The sequence below is a fragment of the Hyperolius riggenbachi genome, chromosome 6 (genome assembly GCF_040937935.1).
Source record: "Hyperolius riggenbachi isolate aHypRig1 chromosome 6, aHypRig1.pri, whole genome shotgun sequence".
Classification (NCBI taxonomy): domain Eukaryota; kingdom Metazoa; phylum Chordata; class Amphibia; order Anura; family Hyperoliidae; genus Hyperolius; species Hyperolius riggenbachi.
The window spans coordinates 2,979,706-3,001,749 of NC_090651.1; the positions used below are offsets into that span (position 1 = coordinate 2,979,706).

Below are 22,044 nucleotides of genomic sequence, written 5' to 3' on the forward strand. Positions count from 1 at the left end.
AAATTTTTCCTGGAGTTGTCGCTATTTCTACTGCAAACGCGTCTTTATCTCACCCTGTTCACACCTGTAAGGGCCCGTTGCCTGGTGACAGTTGCTCCAGTGTTTCTGTCCTGAACGCCTTACAGTCTGCCCCGCAGATCGCGGAGGTTTGCGCTATGGAAGCGTCAGTTTCACAACCTAAAGCTATTTGACATTGTTAGCCAAATCTAAGAGTGAGACAGCGCTTCGGTTTTGCGAATCTGATGCTGAAGCTTCTTTGCTTTGCCCAGAGAAGCTTTCTCTGAATCTGCCCTGTACCATGAATAAAAATATGATCTCCACTCACACTGACATTTGTGAGTCCCTTTCTTGTTCTGAGGAAAATGCTGATTCTGCACCCTGTACTCTGGATGAGTTAATATGGCCTTGTTTAGAGTCTCCTGCAGTGTCCCTAGAGGCTCGTCTAGGTATTGCTACTATACTCACCTGTTTTTCTGCAGTTTTGGAGTTGCAAGCTAGTTTGACTGCTACGCAGAATTCTGGGTGCAGTGAGATTAAAGTTAGGGAGTCAGTGTGTGTTCCAGTAAATATTCCTGTACATTTCGCTCATGATGAAATTCAGTCTCAGTTTATGGTGGAACCTTCCCTGGGACCTCTGCCATGTCCACAAAATAAAGTTCCAGTTTTGCCCTGTAACATGGATAGTTCAGAATCCTTCTTAGAAAACGTGGAAAATGATGTTCCTGAGGTCTTGTCTGATGTCCTGGAGACCTCCGAGTTCCTCCCAAAGGGTGCAGAACTTGTAGGAGATGTCTCCTGCCCCCCAAGTCCTTCTGAGGTGTTGCCCACTTCAGTAGGCATTGCTGTTGTGCTGACTACCTTTTCAGCTCTGGTGGAGCTTCACTCATATGTAGTCAATGATGATATTATTGTCACAGAGATTTCTGGGTTTGGGTCTAAGCCTTCTTTTGGGAGTCCGGTGCTTGAGACCACTGCTCGTGATGATTCTCTGCCCGGTTCTGGTTTTGGTCTTGTCGTAACGGACTCTGAGGTTGGCCATTCCTCGACGTGTCCTGAGGTTCCCCTTGGGCTAGTGTACCCCGATGTGTTCTGTGACCCAGAAAGCCCAAGTGTGTCTCGGTTGCCAGCCTGCTCAGATGCTTCCTTGGTGGAAACCTGTTCTGATGTTGCCTGCCTGCCTGCATGCCCAGAGGTGGTCCCTGAAGGCACTGATCTTGATGCTTGTCCTGGTAATTCTGAATCCGGAATTGTCATTGGTTCCATAGGGGTTCTTGATAGTTCTCCGTGTGAGCCTGGTGATCGTTCTGCCCTCCTGGGATCTCTGCGGAGCTTCAAAGTGTTCTGGGAGATCCTGGGAAGAATATTTCCTGGTACCTTGGATGAGATCAGCAGTGGGTGCTTTGTGGAAAGGGACACTTCGAATGGGTATTGTGGCAGGTTTGGTATTTTTGGACGGTCCTTGGAAGGTGGTGGGCATGGCTCGGTGGGTGTCAATGGCTTCTTCTCTGGCATTCACAGTCCTGATGGGTGTTACGCTGAGACTTGTGGTACTGATGGGCATGTTTCGATGGCTTCTCCTTCCGATGAGGTCGGTTTCGGGTGGGCTGACTCTGGAATTGGGCCTTGTCGGGCTGTCCTGACCTTCATGAGTCTTCAGTTAGAGTCTTTTGCAAATATCAGGTTAGAGGCCCGTCTGGAATCCGACCCTAGAGGAGGGGGGGGGGTACTGTGAGGATCCGCTCGGCAGCCTTTTGACCACTGTTCAGGTCTGCATTCTGCAGGTCTCTGGAAGAGAGACCTTTTGTCAGTTGTGCAGCTTGCTGCTGAGGAATTTGCATACGTTTGTCATGCAGATTGCCTAGCCACATCCTTTGTAGGCTTGCTCTACAAATACTATGTGATATCACAGACCTGGGCTGGTCATAAGGGTTAATCCTGTGAAACACTCCTGGAGTGTCAGCCTTGCTCATTGTTTGAAGATTAGTCTAGTGTAATTCCTGGGACTGCACTAGGAAGGTTCCCTAGTGCAGTTAGGATTGCATATCTGTTTTGTTTGTCTGTTGCGATTGTCCTGTCCCAGCGGTGGTCGACAGGAAATCGTTCTGATCTTTGTTCTTGGAGTATAGCTGGAGCAGCGGTTGCTACCAGCTATCTCATCTGATCTATCTTGCCAGGATTGCGCTAGTGCTGTGGATCCATCTGATCTCCATCTCTCTTTCTATACTTGGATCGCACTCGCCTTGCGCTAGTGCTGTGGATCCTATCTCTCACTTATTCCTGTTTTCGTGTATCTGTCTTGTCTGATACGAACGGAGGCTCGGTGAGGTAATCGTTAAGCAAGCGCTCACGTCCTCTGTTTCATGTTTGTCTGTCGGTGGTTAGTTAGGCGTGCTTGTCTCTGTTGTGCTTATCACGCTGAGACCGCGCAGAAAACGCGTTCGCTGTTGCGAATGAGTGCGGTGTTCGCGTTTAGTTAGCGTTTGTTATTTTCCTTACCTTCTCATTGTATGATTTGCTGTGCCTTTGCTACTCTCGTGCTCTGCCTTGCTGTAGCTTTGTGTCTCCTCTGGCAATCGCCTCTCTTGCGATTGCGTTCCTACTTCATATCTGCTGTTGTGTATGCATCGTCGCGGGTTGGCGACTAGTTTGGTGCACACACATACAATCTGTCCCTTTGCTCAATCTCATTCGCAATCGCTTCTCAGGCGATTGCGTTCTCACTCGGTTTCCTTTGTTGTGTGTCCGCCGTCGCAGAGTGGCGGCTAGATTGGTGGACATACATACATTCCTCATCTGTGCTTATTCGGTCTTGTGTCGCTGTTAGCAATCACCATCTCTGGCGATTGCCTTCTCACCTGTTCTTCATGGTTGTGTGTTCGCTGTCACTAGATAATATTAATATATGAATACAGCATCTATGCAATAAAATGCAATGGCAGCTTTCAGAGCAGAAATACTGTACTTGGGAATGTGTAATTTGTAAACAGACAATATTACTTGTGCACAAAAGCAAATATAACTGTAGGGATATTAATAGGAAGTAGGAAAACGCATTTTTATTGAACGTTATGTCAGAGTTTTATCCCAAGTGAAGTCAGGCAGTCTGCTATGAGTGGGGCCGCTATAAACCGCCGTGTTGTCAGTCAGCAGACAGGTGGCGCTCCCGTCACACAACATGGCCGCTTTCACAACAAACATTCATTCTTTTCGGACCTGAACATTCCAGAAACAGGACAATTCCTGACCTGAGAGAAGATGTTTGCTGCGTAGGCCGAGGCGGTGGTTAATGAGGTGAAGAATGTGGCCTTGCCGGCAGTCTGTACGGTGTGGATCATTCGCTGACGTGGGTCTGTGATGTGGTCGGCCTGGCGGTAAGTGTTAATAAACACAAACACATCATCCACTCCTGCAGAGAAATAATAGATAATTAGCCTTTCACATTCTCTTCACTGCTCGATAGTATGAAAGTCGTTCTACCGGCCGCCCGTTACTGAACCTGCGAAAATGTTTTTAGAAAAATGTAATAGGGTATGGGGCAGGGCCGGATTACCGACCAGGCAACAAAAGCAGTCGTTTGGGGCCCCATTCAGAGTCAAAGGGGCCCCATCAGCAAATAAACCAGCCCTCGCCATCCTGTCAGCGGTGGCTGGATGGTATAATGGATAAAGGGACTCTGAGCAGTGCGGTAACTATGGAAAGATGCATATCATTTTAAAGCTCTCTTTCTCCTCTTTCCAGTGATATATAAACAGCCACCCTATGCCCTTTAGTTTTCGCTATTTTTGCGATCGAAATCGCGGCCACTACAATTTCGATCGCGAAAATAGCGAAAACTAAAAGGCGTAGGGTGGCAGTTTATCTATCATTGGAAAGAGGAGAAAGACAGCTTCAAAATGATATGCATCTTTCCATAGTTACATTGTATTACACAGGACGACTTTTCTCCAAAGTCGGCAGCTCGATTCAGCAAAATGCAATGAAATATAAGGAACCCAGGGGGATATAATTACAAACATCATGCTGGTAGGTGTGAGGATGTAATGAATTAGTTGTGGGTATGCTTAAAGGCACACCCACAGGCACTGCTCGGAGTCCCTTTAAGGGCTATGCCGCTGACACAGGAGACCAGGGTTCGAATCTCGGCTCTGCTTGTTCAGTAAGCCAGCACCTATTCAGTAGGAGACCTTAGGCAAGTCTCTCTAACACTGCTACTGCCTATAGGGCGCGTCCTAGTGGCTGCAGCTCTGGCGCTTTGAGTCCGCCAGGAGAAAAGCGCGATATAAATGTTATTTGTCTTGTCAAATGATGCCGTGCGCTGCTGATTGTCTTCAAAACCAGGCTCTCCTCCTGGGTCCCCCTCCTGCTACTGTGCGCTCTGCCGCTGCCCACTCTGCCCTCCCTTCCCACAGAGAACCACAGCTGCAGCAAGAATGATAGCAGCAGATGGCAAATGCTCACTCACCTATCCATGATCCAAGCGGTAGAGATCCCGTCATCTGAAACCCATCTGTCTCTTCTACAGTGCAGCCGCTCGCTCTGAACTTCCCGATTCTTAGATCAGACAGGAAGTAGGTAGTAGTAATAGCAGTAGTAACAGAGCGGCAGCACTCTAGAGGAGACAGATGGGCTCCGGATGACGGGACCTCTATTGCTTGGATCGCAATAGGTGAATGTGAGTCATCAGGTGCTGTCATTCTCCTCCGCTGCGGCTGCCTTCACTGCTGGACTATCGTATTCACTGGGATGGAGGCTGCATGGTGGCTGTCTAGTTTGGGAGGAAATTGGTTGTTCGGTGGTGGGAGTGGTTATGTAATTCTGTCTGGGGAACGGCTTCCGGTTTGGCGGTGTCCAGAGCTTTCTGCTATTGCCAGGCTGGAGATGCAGGGGGAAAGTGCTGCGGCTGTGATATCTGGCGCCCTCTTCACAGGGGTGCCCCAGCCCCCGAGTGCAAATGTCCCAGCCATTCATCTCTCACTCTGCATTTTGCCGCTGCTATTCCCTGCATTGTGCACCCACAGAGGAAAGCGGGCTGTTGCCCATAGCAACCAGTAGCTCGGCTGCCCCGGTGTGTGCGGCATGTTGCTGTGCAGCTGCATCTTCTGATTCTATTACGACATGATGGGGGGGCCCAAATCAGTTACTTTGCTTAGGGCCCCATGTAGCCGTAATCCGTCTCTGGTATGGGGGATTGTTTTGCCTGATCAGACAATACAATCAATCCAGAAAATCAATGTGATTTAAAAGTTCTAAGAAAAAAGAAAACTATTGTATTAAGGTGACCACACACACAACATACATGTTTTATATTTCTTTTCAATTCCAGAATTACAATTTAATAAATTGAAATGCATAAAATAGACCAATGTATCACATTCAATGTTTTCCCAATTATGAAAGAAACATTATTTAAAACGCTGAAAAAGATTGCTTGCAGGCATAAATCAACTGACACTCTACCCCACACCATTCAATTTCCCGGAAAATTGATCAGAAAATTGCATCATTCCTGATCCACTTTTATGAAAACAATAAAAAATAAAAAATGTGAAATTAGGATTTCTCTAACAAACTAAAAAACAACAACTAAGTACAACGGATCATTTTTATTCCGATTGCCGTAAAATTGGAGCTCGTTGTATTGTATCTTGTGTGGCCACCTTAGGAGAGACAATCACGCCAAGTAACAGAAACTCCATGAAGCGACGTACAAAGGCCTTTCTCCGGGATGTGACCATTTTCTCAGTGATAAAGGAGGTTGAGTGACTGGAACGCTGGCCGAAAACATTCAGGAGGAAACTAACAGCAAGTGCTAAACTTCCCACAACACTCAGGCCCGGTACACACAGTGCAATTTTCAGGTCAGATTGACAAGAAATTTCCCGTTATTTGATCATTTCAAACATGTCTGATCTGCTTCAGAGTTGAACAAAATCGATCCCTTTCACGATCAGAAGCAGATCGGACATGTTGGTAAGTATTTTTAAATCAGGATGATACCATTTATTGGCTAACTACAAATGAATAAGAATAAACAAGCTTTCGGCCTTGCAGCCTTCGTCAGGTTTACATCCTGTTAGTTTGCAGGCTGGTGGTACAGACAGCTTATATACATGCAACATCAAAAGGGAAAACAGATATTTTTTTCAAGCATAAATACGTCATTAAGATGCCTTAATACAAACAGACCATCTAAATGGGGTAAGATAAGGATCCTTGTTTACTCCATTGCTCACAGACCTGGTATTAAGATTGACCCAGAGGTATCGTAAATTCTTAGTTCACAAGTTCAGCTAGAGTGGCTGAGACAGTTCATATATCATCAATCTCATACCAATATAGAAAGTTGTTGTCCTTATTCAAACCCTTCTGCACAGCTTTCAACCAATTTATAAATTTTGTTTCTGCCATTAATCGGTCATTTGACGTTTTGAAGCCACCCTTCAGGACAGTGACACAAAGATCATCCATGCTGTGTCCGTTGGACCGAAAGTGTGTAGCAACTGGGAGTCCAGATTTGGTATCATTAATAGTGTGCCTGTGTCCATTCATACGTTTGCGCAGTGTTTGTCCAGTTTCTCCCACGTACATAACATTGGGGCATTTAGCACACATGATCAGATATACCAGATTGGTGGACCCACAGGAAAATTTACCTTGTACTCTGTACTCCTGTTGTGAACCTGGTATCGTTACCCTGTCAGTGGAGTAAATGTCTCTGCAGGTCCCACATATTTTTTGTCGGCAGGGTGATGTTCCGTTTTGTTGAGGCCTATTCAAAGAACTCCTGACAATCATCTGTTTTAGATTGTGTGGTTGCCGATATGACAAGAGTGGAAAACCTCCACTCTTGTCATATCGGCAACCACACAATCTAAAACAGATGATTGTCAGGAGCTCTTTGAATAGGCCTCAACAAAACGGAACATCACCCTGCCGACAAAAAATATGTGGGACCTGCAGAGACATTTACTCCCCTGACAGGGTAATGATACCAGGTTCACAACAGGAGTACAGAGTACAAGGTAAATTTTCCTGTGGGTCCACCAATCTGGTATATCTGATCATGTGTGCTAAATGCCCCAATGTTATGTACGTGGGAGAAACTGGACAAACACTGCGCAAACGTATGAATGGACACAGGCACACTATTAATGATACCAAATCTGGACTCCCAGTTGCTACACACTTTCGGTCCAACGGACACAGCATGGATGATCTTCGTGTAACTGCCCTGAAGGGCGACTTCAAAACGTCAAATGACCGATTAATAGCAGAAACAAAATTTATAAATTGGTTCAAAGCTGTGCAGAAGGGTTTGAATAAGGACAATAACTTTCTATATTGGTATGAGATTGATGATATATGAACTGTCTCAGCCACTCTAGCTGAACTTGTGAACTAAGAATTTACGATACCTCTGGGTCAATCCTAATACCAGGTCTGTGAGCAATGGAGTAAACAAGGATCCTTATCTTACCCCATTTAGATGGTCTGTTTGTATTAAGGCATCTTAATGACGTATTTATGCTTTAAAAAAATATCTGTTTTCCCTTTTGATGTTGCATATATATAAGCTGTCTGTACCACCAGCCTGCAAACTAACAGGATGTAAACCTGACGAAGGCTGCAAGGCCGAAAGCTTGTTTATTCTTATTCATTTGTAGTTAGCCAATAAATGGTATGATCCTGATTTAAAACTTCTTGCTTTTACTGATGGCTAACACGGTACAATACCCTACTGTTGGTAAGTATCAAATGACTGGAAATTTCCAATCACTCTGATGGAAAAATTGCATTGTATGTAGCAAGCATCAAAGGAGAAACTTCACATCCAAAGACACAGAGACAATCCCGACATTCAGGGAAGCTTCTCCTGCCCTTTACAGCAAAACAAGATCTGCAGCACTACATATACCAGGATCCCCACTTTTATCACCAAACATCATCTCTTGTGAGTACTGCCCCCCCCAAGCGACACCACGCACCTCCCTACACCAGCCTGAGAACGTCCCAATATATTCTGAGACTTTATTACCCGCTAACTCCAACATTTACAAACCTCTGAGCTAACAGATGTCTCCTAACACCGATAACATCTGAAGACCAAACACGAGTCACCTCTCATCCACAAGCTGAGCATGATTAATATTCTGGATAATCCACGCAGACATGCGGTAGAAGCGTCTCTCTAAACCTAAATACACAAAGGCTTTCCATAGATTTGGCTGGATTATTCTGTTTGCTGCACTTAGATATGTATGAATTTCTGGTTAAATGGCAACAAGGAACAATTGTATATTGATTTCAGAATCAGAATCAGAATGGCTTTATTCGCCAAGTGCGACAGGCGCCGCACCCGGAATTATTTGTGGGCACAAGGCATATTGGCAAGTGACAAACAGTGCGAATAACACTACACATAGTACAATTAACAAAGAAACATTGCAACATATTGGCAAGTGACACACAGTGCAAGTAACACTACACATAGTACAATTTATAAAGAAACACTGCAACAGAGCAATGACACATCGAGCGGTTGTCATCATATAATGCAATGGTGTATACAATATTATGCAAAGATGAACGTCATCCTATGGGCACGCGTTCGTACTCTAGTGCCCCGAGGTGCAGAAGGGGATTAGGAGATGACATTTGGGAGAGGGTCTGAGTTAAAGAGAGTGATCGCTTGAGGGAAGAATGTGTTCCTACGCCTGGTGGTTTTGGTGTAGATGGACCTATAGCGACGTCCCGAGCGTAGGGGACTGAAGAAGTGATTGCCAGGGTGGGAGGGATTGAGTGTGATTCTATTTGCCCTGGACCTCATTCTGGATGTGTGGAGAAGGTCCAGGGGTGGCAGGGGCGACCCAATGATCTTCTCAGCCACATTGATGACTCTCTGGAGTTTGAGCCTGTCCTTTGCATTTGCCCCCGAGTACCAGACAATGATGGAGGAGCAAAGGACAGATTCAATGGTCGCCGTATAAAAACTGGTCAGTAGCTCCCTGGGCATTCCAAACTTCCTCAGTTGCCTCAGGAAGAACAGTCTCTGCTGGGCCTTCTTTTGGATAGTAGAGGTATTTTCGTCCCATCTCAAGTTCTCCGTGATGGTGGTGCCTAGGAACCGCGCGCTATGTACCCTGGTGACTTCGGTGCCATCAATGATGACCGGGCTGGGTGGTGAAGCGTTCCTTCTGAAGTTCACTATCAGTTCCACCGTTTTTGCTGTGTTTAGTACGAGTTTGTTGTCTGAGCACCATCTGAGAATCCGCTCGATCTCGCTGTGATATTCCAGCTCCGATTTATCACCAATGAGCCCTACGATGGTGGATTTGCAGGCCATGCCCCTCCCACAATCTCTGCACTATTCCTACAACACCGTGCACCCCCACCATGTGCCACTCCCACTACAGCCATGCCCCTCCCACAATCTCTGCAGTAATCCTACAACACCGTGCTCCCCCACCATGTGCCACCCCCACTACAGCCATGCCCCCTCCCACAATCCCACTGATCCTACAACACTGTGCATCCCCCACCATATGCCACTCCCACAACAGTCATGCCCCTCCCACAAAACCCACTGATCCTACAACACTGTGCACCCCCACCATATGACACTCCCACAACAGCCATGCCCATCCCACAAACCCCACTGATCCTACAACACTGTGCACCCCCACCATGTGCCACTCCCACAACAACCATGCCCCTCCCACAATCTCTGCACTAATCCTACAACACTGTGCACCCCCACCATGCATCACTCCTACTACAGCCATGCCCCTCCCACAATCTCTGCACTAATCCTGCAACACCGTGCACCCCCACTATGTGTCACTCCCACTACAGCTGTGCCCCCTCCCACAATCTCTGCACTAATCCTACATCATACTCCCCCACTACAGCCAAGCCCCCTCCCACAATCTCAACGGGATCTACCTCGGATCCCACTACCAATGGGATCTACCTCGGATCCCACTACCAACGGGATCTACCTCGGATCCCACTAGGCCACTACCAACGGGATCTACCTCGGATCCCACTACCAATGGGATCTACCTCGGATCCCACTAGGCCACTACCAACGGGATCTACCTCGGATCCCACTACCAATGGGATCTACCTCGGATCCCACTAGGCCACTACCAACGGGATCTACCTCGGATCCCACTACCAACGGGATCTACCTCGGATCCCACTAGGCCACTACCAACGGGATCTACCTCGGATCCCACTACCAATGGGATCTACCTTGGATCCCGCTACCAACGGGATCTATCAATCCTATACACAAAAAATAAAAACTCAGCTCTTTATTGAAATGTCATTAAAATGAAAAAAAATAGGCTATGGTTATTGCCTGTTGCCGCCATAGCCTATTTTTCTACGTTGACTATCATGTCATTTTAATGACATTTCAATAAAGAGCTGAGTTCTTATTTTCTGTGGTGCCAGCCTTTTCTGTGCATAGCGTACAAAGATACAATGATGAAGCAGTGCATCGGTTTGTACTTCAGGGTACAAATGGATAAACAAGAGCAGCAGCACAAACGTAACTGAGTCATTACTAAACAATGAATACAGTGAGTGTCTCATCTAATGTTCATTATCAAGGCCACTCTGGGCTGAACACTGGATGAGACTTTAAATGAAGGGCTCGGGGGTCCCACATTATGACTGCCAGAGAATTATCTAGATGGATAACAATCTTAACTAAGAGTTGTGAGAGTACTAATAGATTACAATAAACCAAACATACAAGCAAGAAAGAGAAAATCGATGTTAATGTTCTCGTGCTGAGTGTGGGAAATGGGGTAATGTCCGCTGACTTTAGCGGTTAATGTCAAAGCCGCCGGACATGCTAGAACAGGGGTCTCAAACTTGCGGCCCATGGGCCATTTGCGGCCCTCGATACAATATTTTGTGGCCCGCGCCGGCAAAAGCTTCCTTATCGTTCGCTTCATTGCTCCCAAGTAATCCGCCACATCCCGCCGCTAAACGAGGGCTGCAGAGCGCCCAAATCGCCCGGGAGGCAATCCGCCGGCATTTCCTGGAAGGGGCAGAGCTTTCAGCTTCAGCTCTGCCCCTCCTGACGTCAATTGTGGCGCATCACCGCCTCTCCCCGCCCCTCTCATTCTTCCTTCACAGAGAAGGGCGGGGAGAGGCGGTGATGTGCCGCGATTGACGTCAGGAGGGGCAGAGCTAAAAGCTGAAAGCTCTGCCCCCTCCAGGAAATGCCGGCGGATTGCCCCCCCCCCCCCCCCGGGCGATTTGGGGGCTCTGCAGCCCTCGTTTTACGGCGGGGACACGGCGGCTTGCTTTTCATGGGAGCACTGAAGCGAACTATAAGGTAAAATAGTTTGCTTCACTTTGAATTTAATTTTGAAATAAAAATCAATGCAAGGGACTGGGGAGGGGGGGGGGGGGGGTAGGCGGGCTGCGGGAGCTGCTGATTTACTTTTTTTGTGAAATTCCTTATGCGGCCCAGCCTCATCCTGACTTTGCCTCCTGCGGCCCCCCAGGTAAATTGAGTTTGAGACCCCTGTGCTAGAACATTGGGAAGAAGAAGTAAGAAAGTGAATTTTTAAATGCGGTAAATGACAGATAATGTATCAAACTAAAGGTGACCACACACAATACAATTTTTTAAATATCTTTTCAATTCAAGAATTGCAAGCAATTTTTCTGACTGCTTGTAACATTCCAAACATCTGACCAATGTACCACACATGTATGTTACATTTTCCCCCAATTATGAAAAAAATGATGAAAAACTCAGAAACAATTGCTTGGGTCTGTACATCAAGTAATTGAGACAATCTACCACACACCACTCAATTTTCATTCAAATTGATCAGAAAAATCCAACACTCCCGATCTTCTTTTATCGAATAAAAACAGGAAATTTGATCAGATTTCTCAAACGAATGAAATAAAAGCTTTCGATTTTTCAGGACAACGGATCGAATTGGTGTGAAACTGAATTTTTTTAATTGTATGGTGTGTGGCCACCTTAAAGTGCAGATAAACTTTTGCTCATTGCATAATTGTGTTCCTTTCATATAGTTTATAGGGCATTCCTCAAGCCCAATACTTTTTTTGTTTTGTTTTAATACTCTAATTCCCTATAAACTAAACAAGCCACGCCCACAGGTTTTCAGAGAGCCTTGGCAGTAGCAAGGGCTCATGGGAGCTCAGTCTGGGCAGAAGGAGGAGGAGGTTACTAGCCAATGAGGGGAGTGAATTTACACACAGGCAAGCTGATAGCATCTCCAGCCCTCAGCCTGTGACAATGTGACAAGCAGAACATGGCTGCCCTCATTGTATCACAGGAATAAATAATCATAAGCTGTTTGTAACGATCGGTGAAGCACAGAGAGGATCTGATTACCGGTGATCTGCAGTATCACTGGGAATACAGATGTATACCAGATTATAAGTAATCTGCAGTATCACCGATAATCCGATATACCAGCTAACCTCTGTTCACCTGAGTAGAGTGTAGTGTTTGGTGTAACAGTAACACTTTGAGGACTAAGCCTCAGCGCAGTAAGGTATACTGCACGGATTCCTTCCGAAGACCTGGACTCTCCAAGACGGGAGGAGTCAGACTGCGAGTAGGAAGGATTGTCTAAAAGTAACACTCAGGAGGAGGTGTCACTGATAGAACGGGGAACCGCCTCCAACAGTGAGGTCGGTTCTCGAGGTCGGACAAGCCAGGTCGTACACACACGGACAGATAAAGTACAATATCAAGAGGCAAAGGCGGAGTCAGGTACAGGCAGGGTTCGGCAACAGAGTATCAGAAATATCGAGGTACAAGATCAGTAGGCAGAAGCAGAGTCTAAGGACGAGCCGGGGTTCGGCAAGAGAGTATCAGAAATATCGAGATACAAGATCAGAGTTCAGGAGGATAGTCAGGCAGGCAAAAGGTCAAAACAGATAATCACAATCAAACTAGTACTTTAAGCTATCAACAGAAACTAGCTAAGTGTAGGATTACAGCTCCAGCTGGTCCCGGCACACTTGCGGATCTGACTACGGATCTGGGTGTTCCCACATATGTGATCGCACGCCAGACAACCAGCAACTGAATAAGCAGCAGAATATATAGTTGCTGGACTCTGCTGCCCCACCCGAACCATTCAGCCAATCAGGAGTCCTGCAGGAATCAGCTGACCTTCCTGATCAGCTGACACTTCCCCTGCTGGTATAAAGGTCCTGCATTCAGGCCCGCGCGAGCATAGCTCTCCATCTGTCCAGGTGCACTAACAGACCCAGCCACACCAAGCACACGCTGCTGCATGCAAACAGCCGCTTTGCTATCAGGACATGCGGCGGCTTTTCCGCGATCCACCAAACAACCAGACGCGTGCAAACCGCCGCGTAGGACGCGGAGTCAGCCGCCTAGCTCTTGGCACACGCGGCGGCTTTTCCGCGTTTCCTCACAGTACCCCCCCCCCCCCCCCCCCGAGGAGTGGACTCTGGACAACTCCTACCAGGTTTCTCGGGATGTAAAGCGTGAAACTCTTTCCTTAATTCGTCCGCATGCATGCGACTCCCCGGTACCCATTGTCTCTCCTCAATGCCATACCCTTTCCAATGCACCAGATATTGTACTGAGTTCTGTACAATGCGCAAATCTAAGATTTTCTCTACCTCATACCGGGTTGGTCCTCCACCATCACAGGAGGAGGAGGAGTAGGACCCACATGAACCGCAGGTTTGAGTAGGGACACGTGAAACGACCTTACGCCCCGCATGCTGGCAGGAAGATCAATGACATAAGTAACGTTGTTGATCTTCTTGGTCACAGAAAATGGACCCACAAACCTGGTGCCCAGTTTGGCAGATGGCTGCTTCAGGGTCAAATGACGTGTGGACACCCAGACTAAATCCCCTGGCTGAAATTTCTATTCCATGGAACGTCTCTTGTCCGCTTGACCCTTTTGACTTTGGAACGCTTTCTGCAAATTCTCTCTAACAATTCCCCAATTGCCCCTGAGTGACTTCTGCCAATCCTCCAGTGCGGGAAACGGAGAAGAGGCAACCGGCAGTGGGGAGAACTTGGGCGACCTCCCTGTCACAATCTGGAATGGAGAAAAACCAGAAGAAGAACTCTTCAAATTATTCTGTGCGAATTCTGCAAAAGCCAGAAACTTTACCCAATCATTCTGTGTCTCCGCAACGTAACATCTTAAGAACTGTTCTAAAGACTGATTAATTCGTTCGGTCTGCCCATTGGTCTGTGGGTGGTAGCCTGACGAGAAAGACAGCTTCATGCCCATTTGGTGGCAAAATGCCCTCCAGAATTTAGAGATGAATTGGATTTCCCGATCGGACACAATGTTTTCCGGAATGCAGTGCAGCCGGAAAATGTGGATGATAAATAGGTCGGCCAATCCCTGGGCCGAGGGGAGTCCTTTCAAAGGCACGAAATGGGCCATTTTGCTGAAGCGGTCGACTACCACCCAAATGACCGACATGCCTTCAGACCTGGGGAGCTCACCCACAAAATCCATGGACAAGTGGGTCCATGGTTCACTCGGGGCGGGCAGAGGCTGCAAGGTACCGACAGGTGCCTGCCGGGAGGGTTTACTCTTGGCACATACTGCACACTCCCTGACATACTCCTTGCAGTCTGTTGCCATAGAAGGCCACCAAGCACATCTGGCAATCAGATCCTGCGTTCTGGCAGCACCAGGGTGACCAGCACTCTTATGGGCGTGAAACATTTGTAAGACCTGTAGACGAAAAGGTAGTGGGATAAACAAAACCCCCTCTGGTTTTCCCTCAGGGACATCCTGCTGAAAGGGACCCAAAGCCTTTGTCCAATCCTCCCAGGTCTCTGTGCCTATGTCGTAGTTTTTCTCTGCCGGAGAAAACCTACGGGAAAAATAAGCGCATGGATGCAATCTGCCTTGTAACCCTGACCGCTGAGACAGCACCACCCCTATCCCAACCTCCGAAGCGTCAACCTCCACAATAAAGGGAAAGGACGTGCCTACATGTCTTAAAATTCCGAAAGTCAGACTTGTGGCCGGAAAATTTATCAAGTACGGGCATACGTATGTCATCACTAGGAGGGGATCGCACCGAATCAACTGACGTCTGAAGGGTTCGCACAGAGCCTGATAGGGCATCAAGTAAGGCTTTGTGCTGGCCCAGTGCTTGATGGATGCTATCCACCGAAGTGGCAAGCACAGTCAGAGGATCAGCGCGTGCATCCATCTGTTTTTTGGTCTGGCGTTCTGTAACGATCGGTGAAGCACAGAGAGGATCTGATTACCGGTGATCTGCAGTATCACTGGGAATACAGATGTATACCAGATTATAAGTGATCTGCAGTATCACCAATAATCCGATATACCAGCTAACCTCTGTTCACCTGAGTAGAGTGTAGTGTTTGGTGTAACAGTAACACTTTGAGGACTAAGCCTCAGCGCAGTAAGGTATACTGCACGGATTCCTTCCGAAGACCTGGACTCTCCAAGACGGGAGGAGTCAGGCTGCGAGTAAGAAGGATTGTCTAAAAGTAACACTCTGGAGGAAGTGTCACTGATAGAACGGGGAACCGCCTCCAACAGTGAGGTCGGTTCTCGAGGTCGGACAAGCCAGGTCATACACACACGGACAGATAAAGTACAATATCAAGAGGCAAAGGCGGAGTCAGGTACAGGCAGGGTTCGGCAACAGAGTATCAGAAATATCGAGGTACAAGATCAGTAGGCAGAAGCAGAGTCTAAGGACGAGCCGGGGTTCGGCAACAGAGTATCAGAATAGCAAGGTACAAGATCAGAGTTCAGGAGGATAGTCAGGCAGGCAAAAGGTCAAAACAGATAATCATAATCAAACTAGTACTTTAGCTATCAACAGAATCTAGCTAAGTGTAGGATTACAGCTCCAGCTGGTCCCGGCACACTTGCGGATCTGACTACGGATCTGGGTGCTCCCACGTATGTGATCGCAACGCCAGACAACCAGCAACTGAATAAGCAGCAGAATATATAGTTGCTGGACTCTGCTGCCCCGCCCGAACCATTCAGCCAATCATGAGTCCTGCAGGAATCAGCTGACCTTCCTGATCAGCTGACACTTCCTCTTCCACCACACCACCAGACGCGTGCAAACTGCCGCGTAGGACGCGGAGTCAGCCGCCTAGCTCTTGGCACACGCGGCGGCTTTTCCGCGTTTCCTCACACTGTTGAAGCTGTTTGCAGCTAGATATGCTGAGTAAACTATGTAAACTTTAGATACAATATATATACAAGTTACTTGTTATAGTTTTTCATCTCGGATCCGCTTTATCGGTAGTGTAAATTTACATGTTACAAAAGAAAGAGCCATGCATTTCGTGCTGGGGTCTCCAGGTGGTCCGTACGCAGCATGTAATGACCACCTGGAAACCCCATGGAAAATGTGGCAACGCTTTGGCCGGAGATCGCTATTCAGCCGCAATATGGCTCTGTAAGGATCCCTGGAGGATTTACCTACAGTGTTTTGGACCTTTTTTATTTTTGTGTTGTTCAGAGTGTGGGAAATATTTTGTACTTGATCCCCCTGTGTGGGGCTAATTGTCAGCAGACATGCTGAATGCCATTTTTTTTAGCATAGTTTACGTAAAACTTTAATATGTCACAAATAAACATTTTTAAACAAAAACAAAACACAATACTATAAAGGAAGCAGCTATAGATGTGTCACTTACCGATCCCAACAATGACGAAGGCAGCCACGCCATTGAGGATTCCCAGATACTGGATCCCGAAAGCCACGTGATAGAGGAACAGCGCCACCAGGCAGCTCAGCCCAATGCTGGCAATCCCGAAGAAGGAGAGGAACACTGCGAAACGTGGAGAACAAAACAATGCCTGTCAATCAACAGCTGAGCAATCTCACAGCAGGCCAAGGGGAAATAAACAGGAAGAACCTGTCTCGTTTATATCTATTATTTGTTTGGTTTTGTTAATTATTATTTATTTGGACCATTAAACATCATCAGCAGAAATTGTGAGCAGTGTTTATACTCTGTCTTTAGTCTGTATTCTGACTAATGCCTGCGAATCAGTCAGATAGGTCATTAGAGGAACAGATATCCTGACTGACAGATCCAGAGATGATAGAGTAGCATTGAGAAACAACTTACTATGAGCACAGCAGGGGGTGTAGAAACACCTTGTGGGAGGCCATTTACACTTTTCAGGGGCAGAAGAGGCAGTATTCAGCTATCTTTGTGAGCAGATTATAAATGAAGGGAGATAAGGTGTTGGACAGTGAGTTGCAATAACTGCCTGATGGGGGGTGAATCAATGCTCTGTGTGACTCTTGTCACCAGCACAATTAGCTGCAATACTGATAACAATAGCAGGCCTGAGGAATCATTACCTGAAGTCAGAGAGATATGGGGGCTGACAATTAAACAATGCAGATTGCTTGGCTGTCCTGCTGATCCTCTGCCTCTACACTTAGCCGCAGCCCCTGAACAAGCATGCAGCAGATCAGGTGCTCTGACTGAGGTGTGACAGGATTAGCTGCATGCTTGTTTCAGGGGTGTGAGTCAGACACTACTGCAGCCAAAGAGATCAGCAGGGCTGCCGGGTAACTGGTATTGTGTAGTTGGAAATAAATATGGCAGCCTACCTATCACTCTCACTTCAGGTGTCCTTTAAAGCAGACGTGAACTCAGAACTTCCTCTCTTCTCTAAGAGATAAGCAACAGCATAATAGGCTTTAAAGAGAAACATTTCTTTGTTATAACTGATATAAATCTGCAGTGTTTCTTTCATGGAAGCAGACATATTGTTAACATCCTGTGCTTTCAATTTAGCTTATCTGCCATATCTGGCATGGCAGTCATGTGACACCGGGGAGAGATCAAATTACAATCTGTGATTAGTCACAGAGTAGGGGAAGTTAGACAGGCTAAACTCTCTAAATGCATACAGGGTGTATTTCTCTGTTTTCCTTCTGCCTGCGCGAGAGTTCAGCTCCACTAACGATCGAGTGATCATTATATCTGCTGTCTGGTCAATGCATGTCAGTGGACCACGTGTGAACCAAGTCTGTACAATCTGCTACGTGTTCCCAAACCGCTCATATTGTGAATGATGGCTTCTCTCCTTGGGGTCAAATCACACAATATGTTTTCTCAATTTTTCACCTAATTTATATTAAATTTTTTTAGCACCAAATAAAAGTGCAGAAAGTAACACTGCAGTTCAGGTAATCAGGTTGTTGCATTTTGAGTGATTTCTGTGTTGTTTGGAAAGAGCGATCTATGTTTATAATTGGCAAGATTTGCTACGGAACCGCCATATTTGGTCCCTTTAAGAGATGGCGGCGATGACAGTGCGGTGTTTGCTGTTAACAAGTGAACCTGAAGTGAGAATAAACCAGAATAATTAATTATATGAGTAGTATAAATAAATAATACACAGAACACATGGAAAGAAGTCTCCGTTTTTTATTTTCAGTTGGATGGCTTATTTGTTAAGCTTGCTTCAGGCTGTCACAGCTGCTGTTTAGAATCCACACTGAAAGGCGGATCCACACTATAAGTGCTTTTAGGATTGCTGGTGATTGCTCAGCGCTTTCTGAGTGCTTATAAAAGAAATCACTCCTACTAATTTTTATTAACCTATTTTGGTTTCTACGTCCAGTAGAAACTACACGCGCGCTCCCGGCCCGCGGTTCGTTAGCCAGGCAATCAGTGAATCGGGCAATGGTGCCCGATCACTGATTCCTCTCCCCGCTGAAAAAGCCACAGCTTCTCTCGGAAGCTGCGCCTTTTCTGGCTGTTACCTCCCCCGTGTGTCGCTCTAAGCGTATGTTACGTTTAGAGTGACGTCATGTAAACAAACTCATGGCCGCCATCTTGTGGCCAAAAAGTAATACTACAACTAAAAGTTAAAAAAAAAAAAAAAATTAACACACATTTACATTATAAACATATTGTTTACATCCCACCCTCCCAAAACTACCCAAATAAAATGTTTAATATAAAAAAAAAAACATTACAATACAAAAAAAAAAAACATGTAAATATTTACCTGAGGGTCTAAACTTTTTAAATATTAATGTAAAGATGAAATATTTCTATATTTTTTTTATTTTAAACTTGTAAATAGTGATAGATGCAAAACGGAAAAAATGCACCTTTATTTCCAAATAAAATATTGTCGCCATACATTGTGATAGGGACATAATTTTAACGGTGTAATAACTGGGACATATGGGCAAATACAATACGTGAGTTTTAATTATGGAGGCATGTATTATTTTAAAACTATAATGGCTGAAAACTGAGAAATAATGATTTTTTCAGTTTTTTTCTTATTCTTCCTGTTAAAATGCATTTACAGTAAAGTTGCTCTTAGCAAAATGTACCCCCCAAAGAAAGCCTAATTGGTGGCGGAAAAAACAAGATATAGATCAGTTCATTGTGATAAGTAGTGATAAAGTTATAGGCTAATGAATGGGAGGTGAACATTTCTCAAGTGAAAACGACAGAACGCGAATGGGTTAAAATCGCAGTAAAAATCATGTAAAAATGGCAGCATCGCGCAATTGCATAGATGGAGATTTTTACGTGATTTTTACCGCGATTTTAATGAAAGTCAATGGGAATGATTTTTAAAAAGCGCTCAGAAAGCGCTCAGCAATCACAAACAATTAGCAAGCGCTCAGAAAAGCGCTTACAGTGTGGATCCAGCCTAAGGGCCCTTTCACACCAGAGGGCTTTTTCGGTGTTTTACGCCACGGCCATAGTTGGCGTTTTCCAAGGTAAAATGAAAGTCCATAGACTTTCATTTTACCTTTCACACTTAACGCTGCGTTTTGGAGCGTTGCGTTTTGAAGCTCCCAGGAGCATTTTTAGGGCTGACCGTGGCGTTTCTCATTACAATTGATAGTAATGTGTTGGCGTTAAAACGCCTTTAAAACGCCTGCAGCCAAAATGTGGCTTTTAGCCTTTTACCGCTGCCTGTAGTGTGAAAGAGCCCTTAGGGAAGCAATGAACCTTTGAGTTTTCATGCACTTAAACCTCGTTAGAACCATTATCTCAATGTTTCTCAGCTGTTTTAGCTTCTATTTACTTTTTAGGAAATCAGACTAAATTCAACAAGCTGTTGCGATGGCCATTTTGCATAGATAACAATGCAAGGTTTATTTTTTCCTTGCTATTTTTTTTTTTTTGCTTGGTATACTGGAATATAGAAAGGGATTTCAGAGAATGTCATACTATGGCCAGTATTACATGTACCTATGTTTATTTCATCATGTCACATCAGGCATGCTTTAAATCAAGGCAAAGTCATCTGCAGGTCTTTGAGAAGTTAAATCCTGGTTCCTTTCTGCATATCCTCTATAATAAAACCCGTGTCCCTGCGATCTCTCCTTTCCCTGTGTCCGTGCGTTTGCGCTACTGCACATGTGTGGCTTGCGGGCGGACATTGGAGAGCAGGTGCAGGGGGAGCGCGGCCATGAGTGCGCAGCGCGGTTAAGCCCTAGCACCCATTTTAAAAGGGCGGGCTTATGCCTAGTTGTGTATAAAAAGCAATATATTGCTATTCGCTAAAGACCCCAAGACGACTGCTTATTCTCAATGCAAGGGAAGTTGGACCAGCAGTTTGTCGTCTGATCACACACATTAGGCAGAGCTTTTCATAAAGGAGAGAGGCGGTACCTGAGAAGGAGGTGAGTATGTAGACCAGGACGGCGATGCAGGTGGTGCTGATGAACGCAAGCAGCATGTCATTGTTGAAGGTCGTTCGCACTTCATAGTCAAACAGGTCAGTCCCGCCATACAGAACCTGCACTTTACTTGTGAGAAGAAGAAAAATACTCATCAATCCCTGAACAGAAATAGAAACAAAGATTATAATATGTTAATTTGACATTTTCAAACACTTATTATTCAAGTGATGCCATCAGTGAATCTGCAGAGCTGCTGTACAACGATGCCCACTGACTTCACACGATAGAGGGGGGCTCAGCATGGCCTACAGAGGGGGCTCACTGCAGCCTACAGAGGGGGCTCACTGCGGCCTACAGAGGGGGCTCACTGCGGCCTACAGAGGGGGCTCACTGCGGCCTACAGAGGGGGCTCACTGGGGCCTACAGAGGAGGCTCACTCCGGCCTACAGAGGGGGCTCACTCCGGCCTACAGAGGGGGCTCACTGCAGCCTACAGAGGGGGCACACTGCAGCCTACAGAGGGGGCACACTGCGGCCTACAGAGGGGGCTCACTGCAGCCTAAAGAGGGGGCTCACTGCAGCCTACAGAGGGGGCTCACTGCTGCCTACAGAGGGGGCACACTGCAGCCTAAAGAGGGGGCTCACTGCAGCCTACAGAGGGGACTCACTGCAGCCTACAGAGGGGGCTCACTGCAGCCTACCGAGGGGGCTCACTGCAGCCTACAGAGGGGGCTCACTGCTGCCTACAGAGGGGGCTCACTGCTGCCTACAGAGGGGGCTCACTGCTACCTACAGAGGGGCTCACCGTGACCTACAGAGGGGGCTCACCACGGCCTACAGAGGGGGCTAACCACAGCCTACAGGGGGGGCTCACAGCTGCCTACAGAGGGGGCACACCACGGCCTACAGAGGGGGCTCACTGCAGCCTACAGAGGGGGCTCACTGCGGCCTACAGAGGGAGCTCACTGCGGCCTACAGAGGGGGCTCACTGCGGCCTACAGAGGGGGCTCACTGCGGCCTACAGAGGGGGCTCACTGCTGCCTTCAGAGGGGGCTCACTGCTGCCTACAGAGGGGGCTCACTGCGGCCTTCAGAGGGGGCTCACTGCTGCCTACAGAGGGGGCTCACTGCAGCGTACAGAGGGGGCTCACTGCGGCCTACAGAGGGGGCTCACTGCGGCCTACAGAGGGGGCTCACTGCGGCCTTCAGAGGGGGCTCACTGCAGCCTACAGAGGGGGCTCACTGCAGCCTACAGAGGGGGCTCACTGCAGCCTACAGAGGGGGATCACTGCAGTCTACAGAGGGGGTTCACTGCAGCCTACAGAGGGGGCTCACTGCAGCCTACAGAG

At 46.9% G+C, this 22,044-nt stretch overlaps 1 protein-coding gene across 6 annotated transcripts in view; it reads right to left on the reverse strand.

Moving 5' to 3' along the window:
* The window catches only part of DISP3 (dispatched RND transporter family member 3), a 308,406-nt gene that overhangs the window by 141,109 nt on the left and 145,253 nt on the right, over positions 1-22,044 (reverse strand). For all 6 annotated transcript variants that reach the window (XM_068242367.1, XM_068242366.1, XM_068242369.1 and 3 more), the window contains exons 4-6: positions 20,687-20,823; positions 16,712-16,846; positions 3,246-3,406 (exon numbers count right to left, since the gene is read on the reverse strand). In XM_068242367.1, coding sequence (XP_068098468.1) covers positions 3,246-3,406; positions 16,712-16,846; positions 20,687-20,823 — 433 coding nt within the window. The remainder of the gene's footprint in view (positions 1-3,245; positions 3,407-16,711; positions 16,847-20,686; positions 20,824-22,044) is intronic.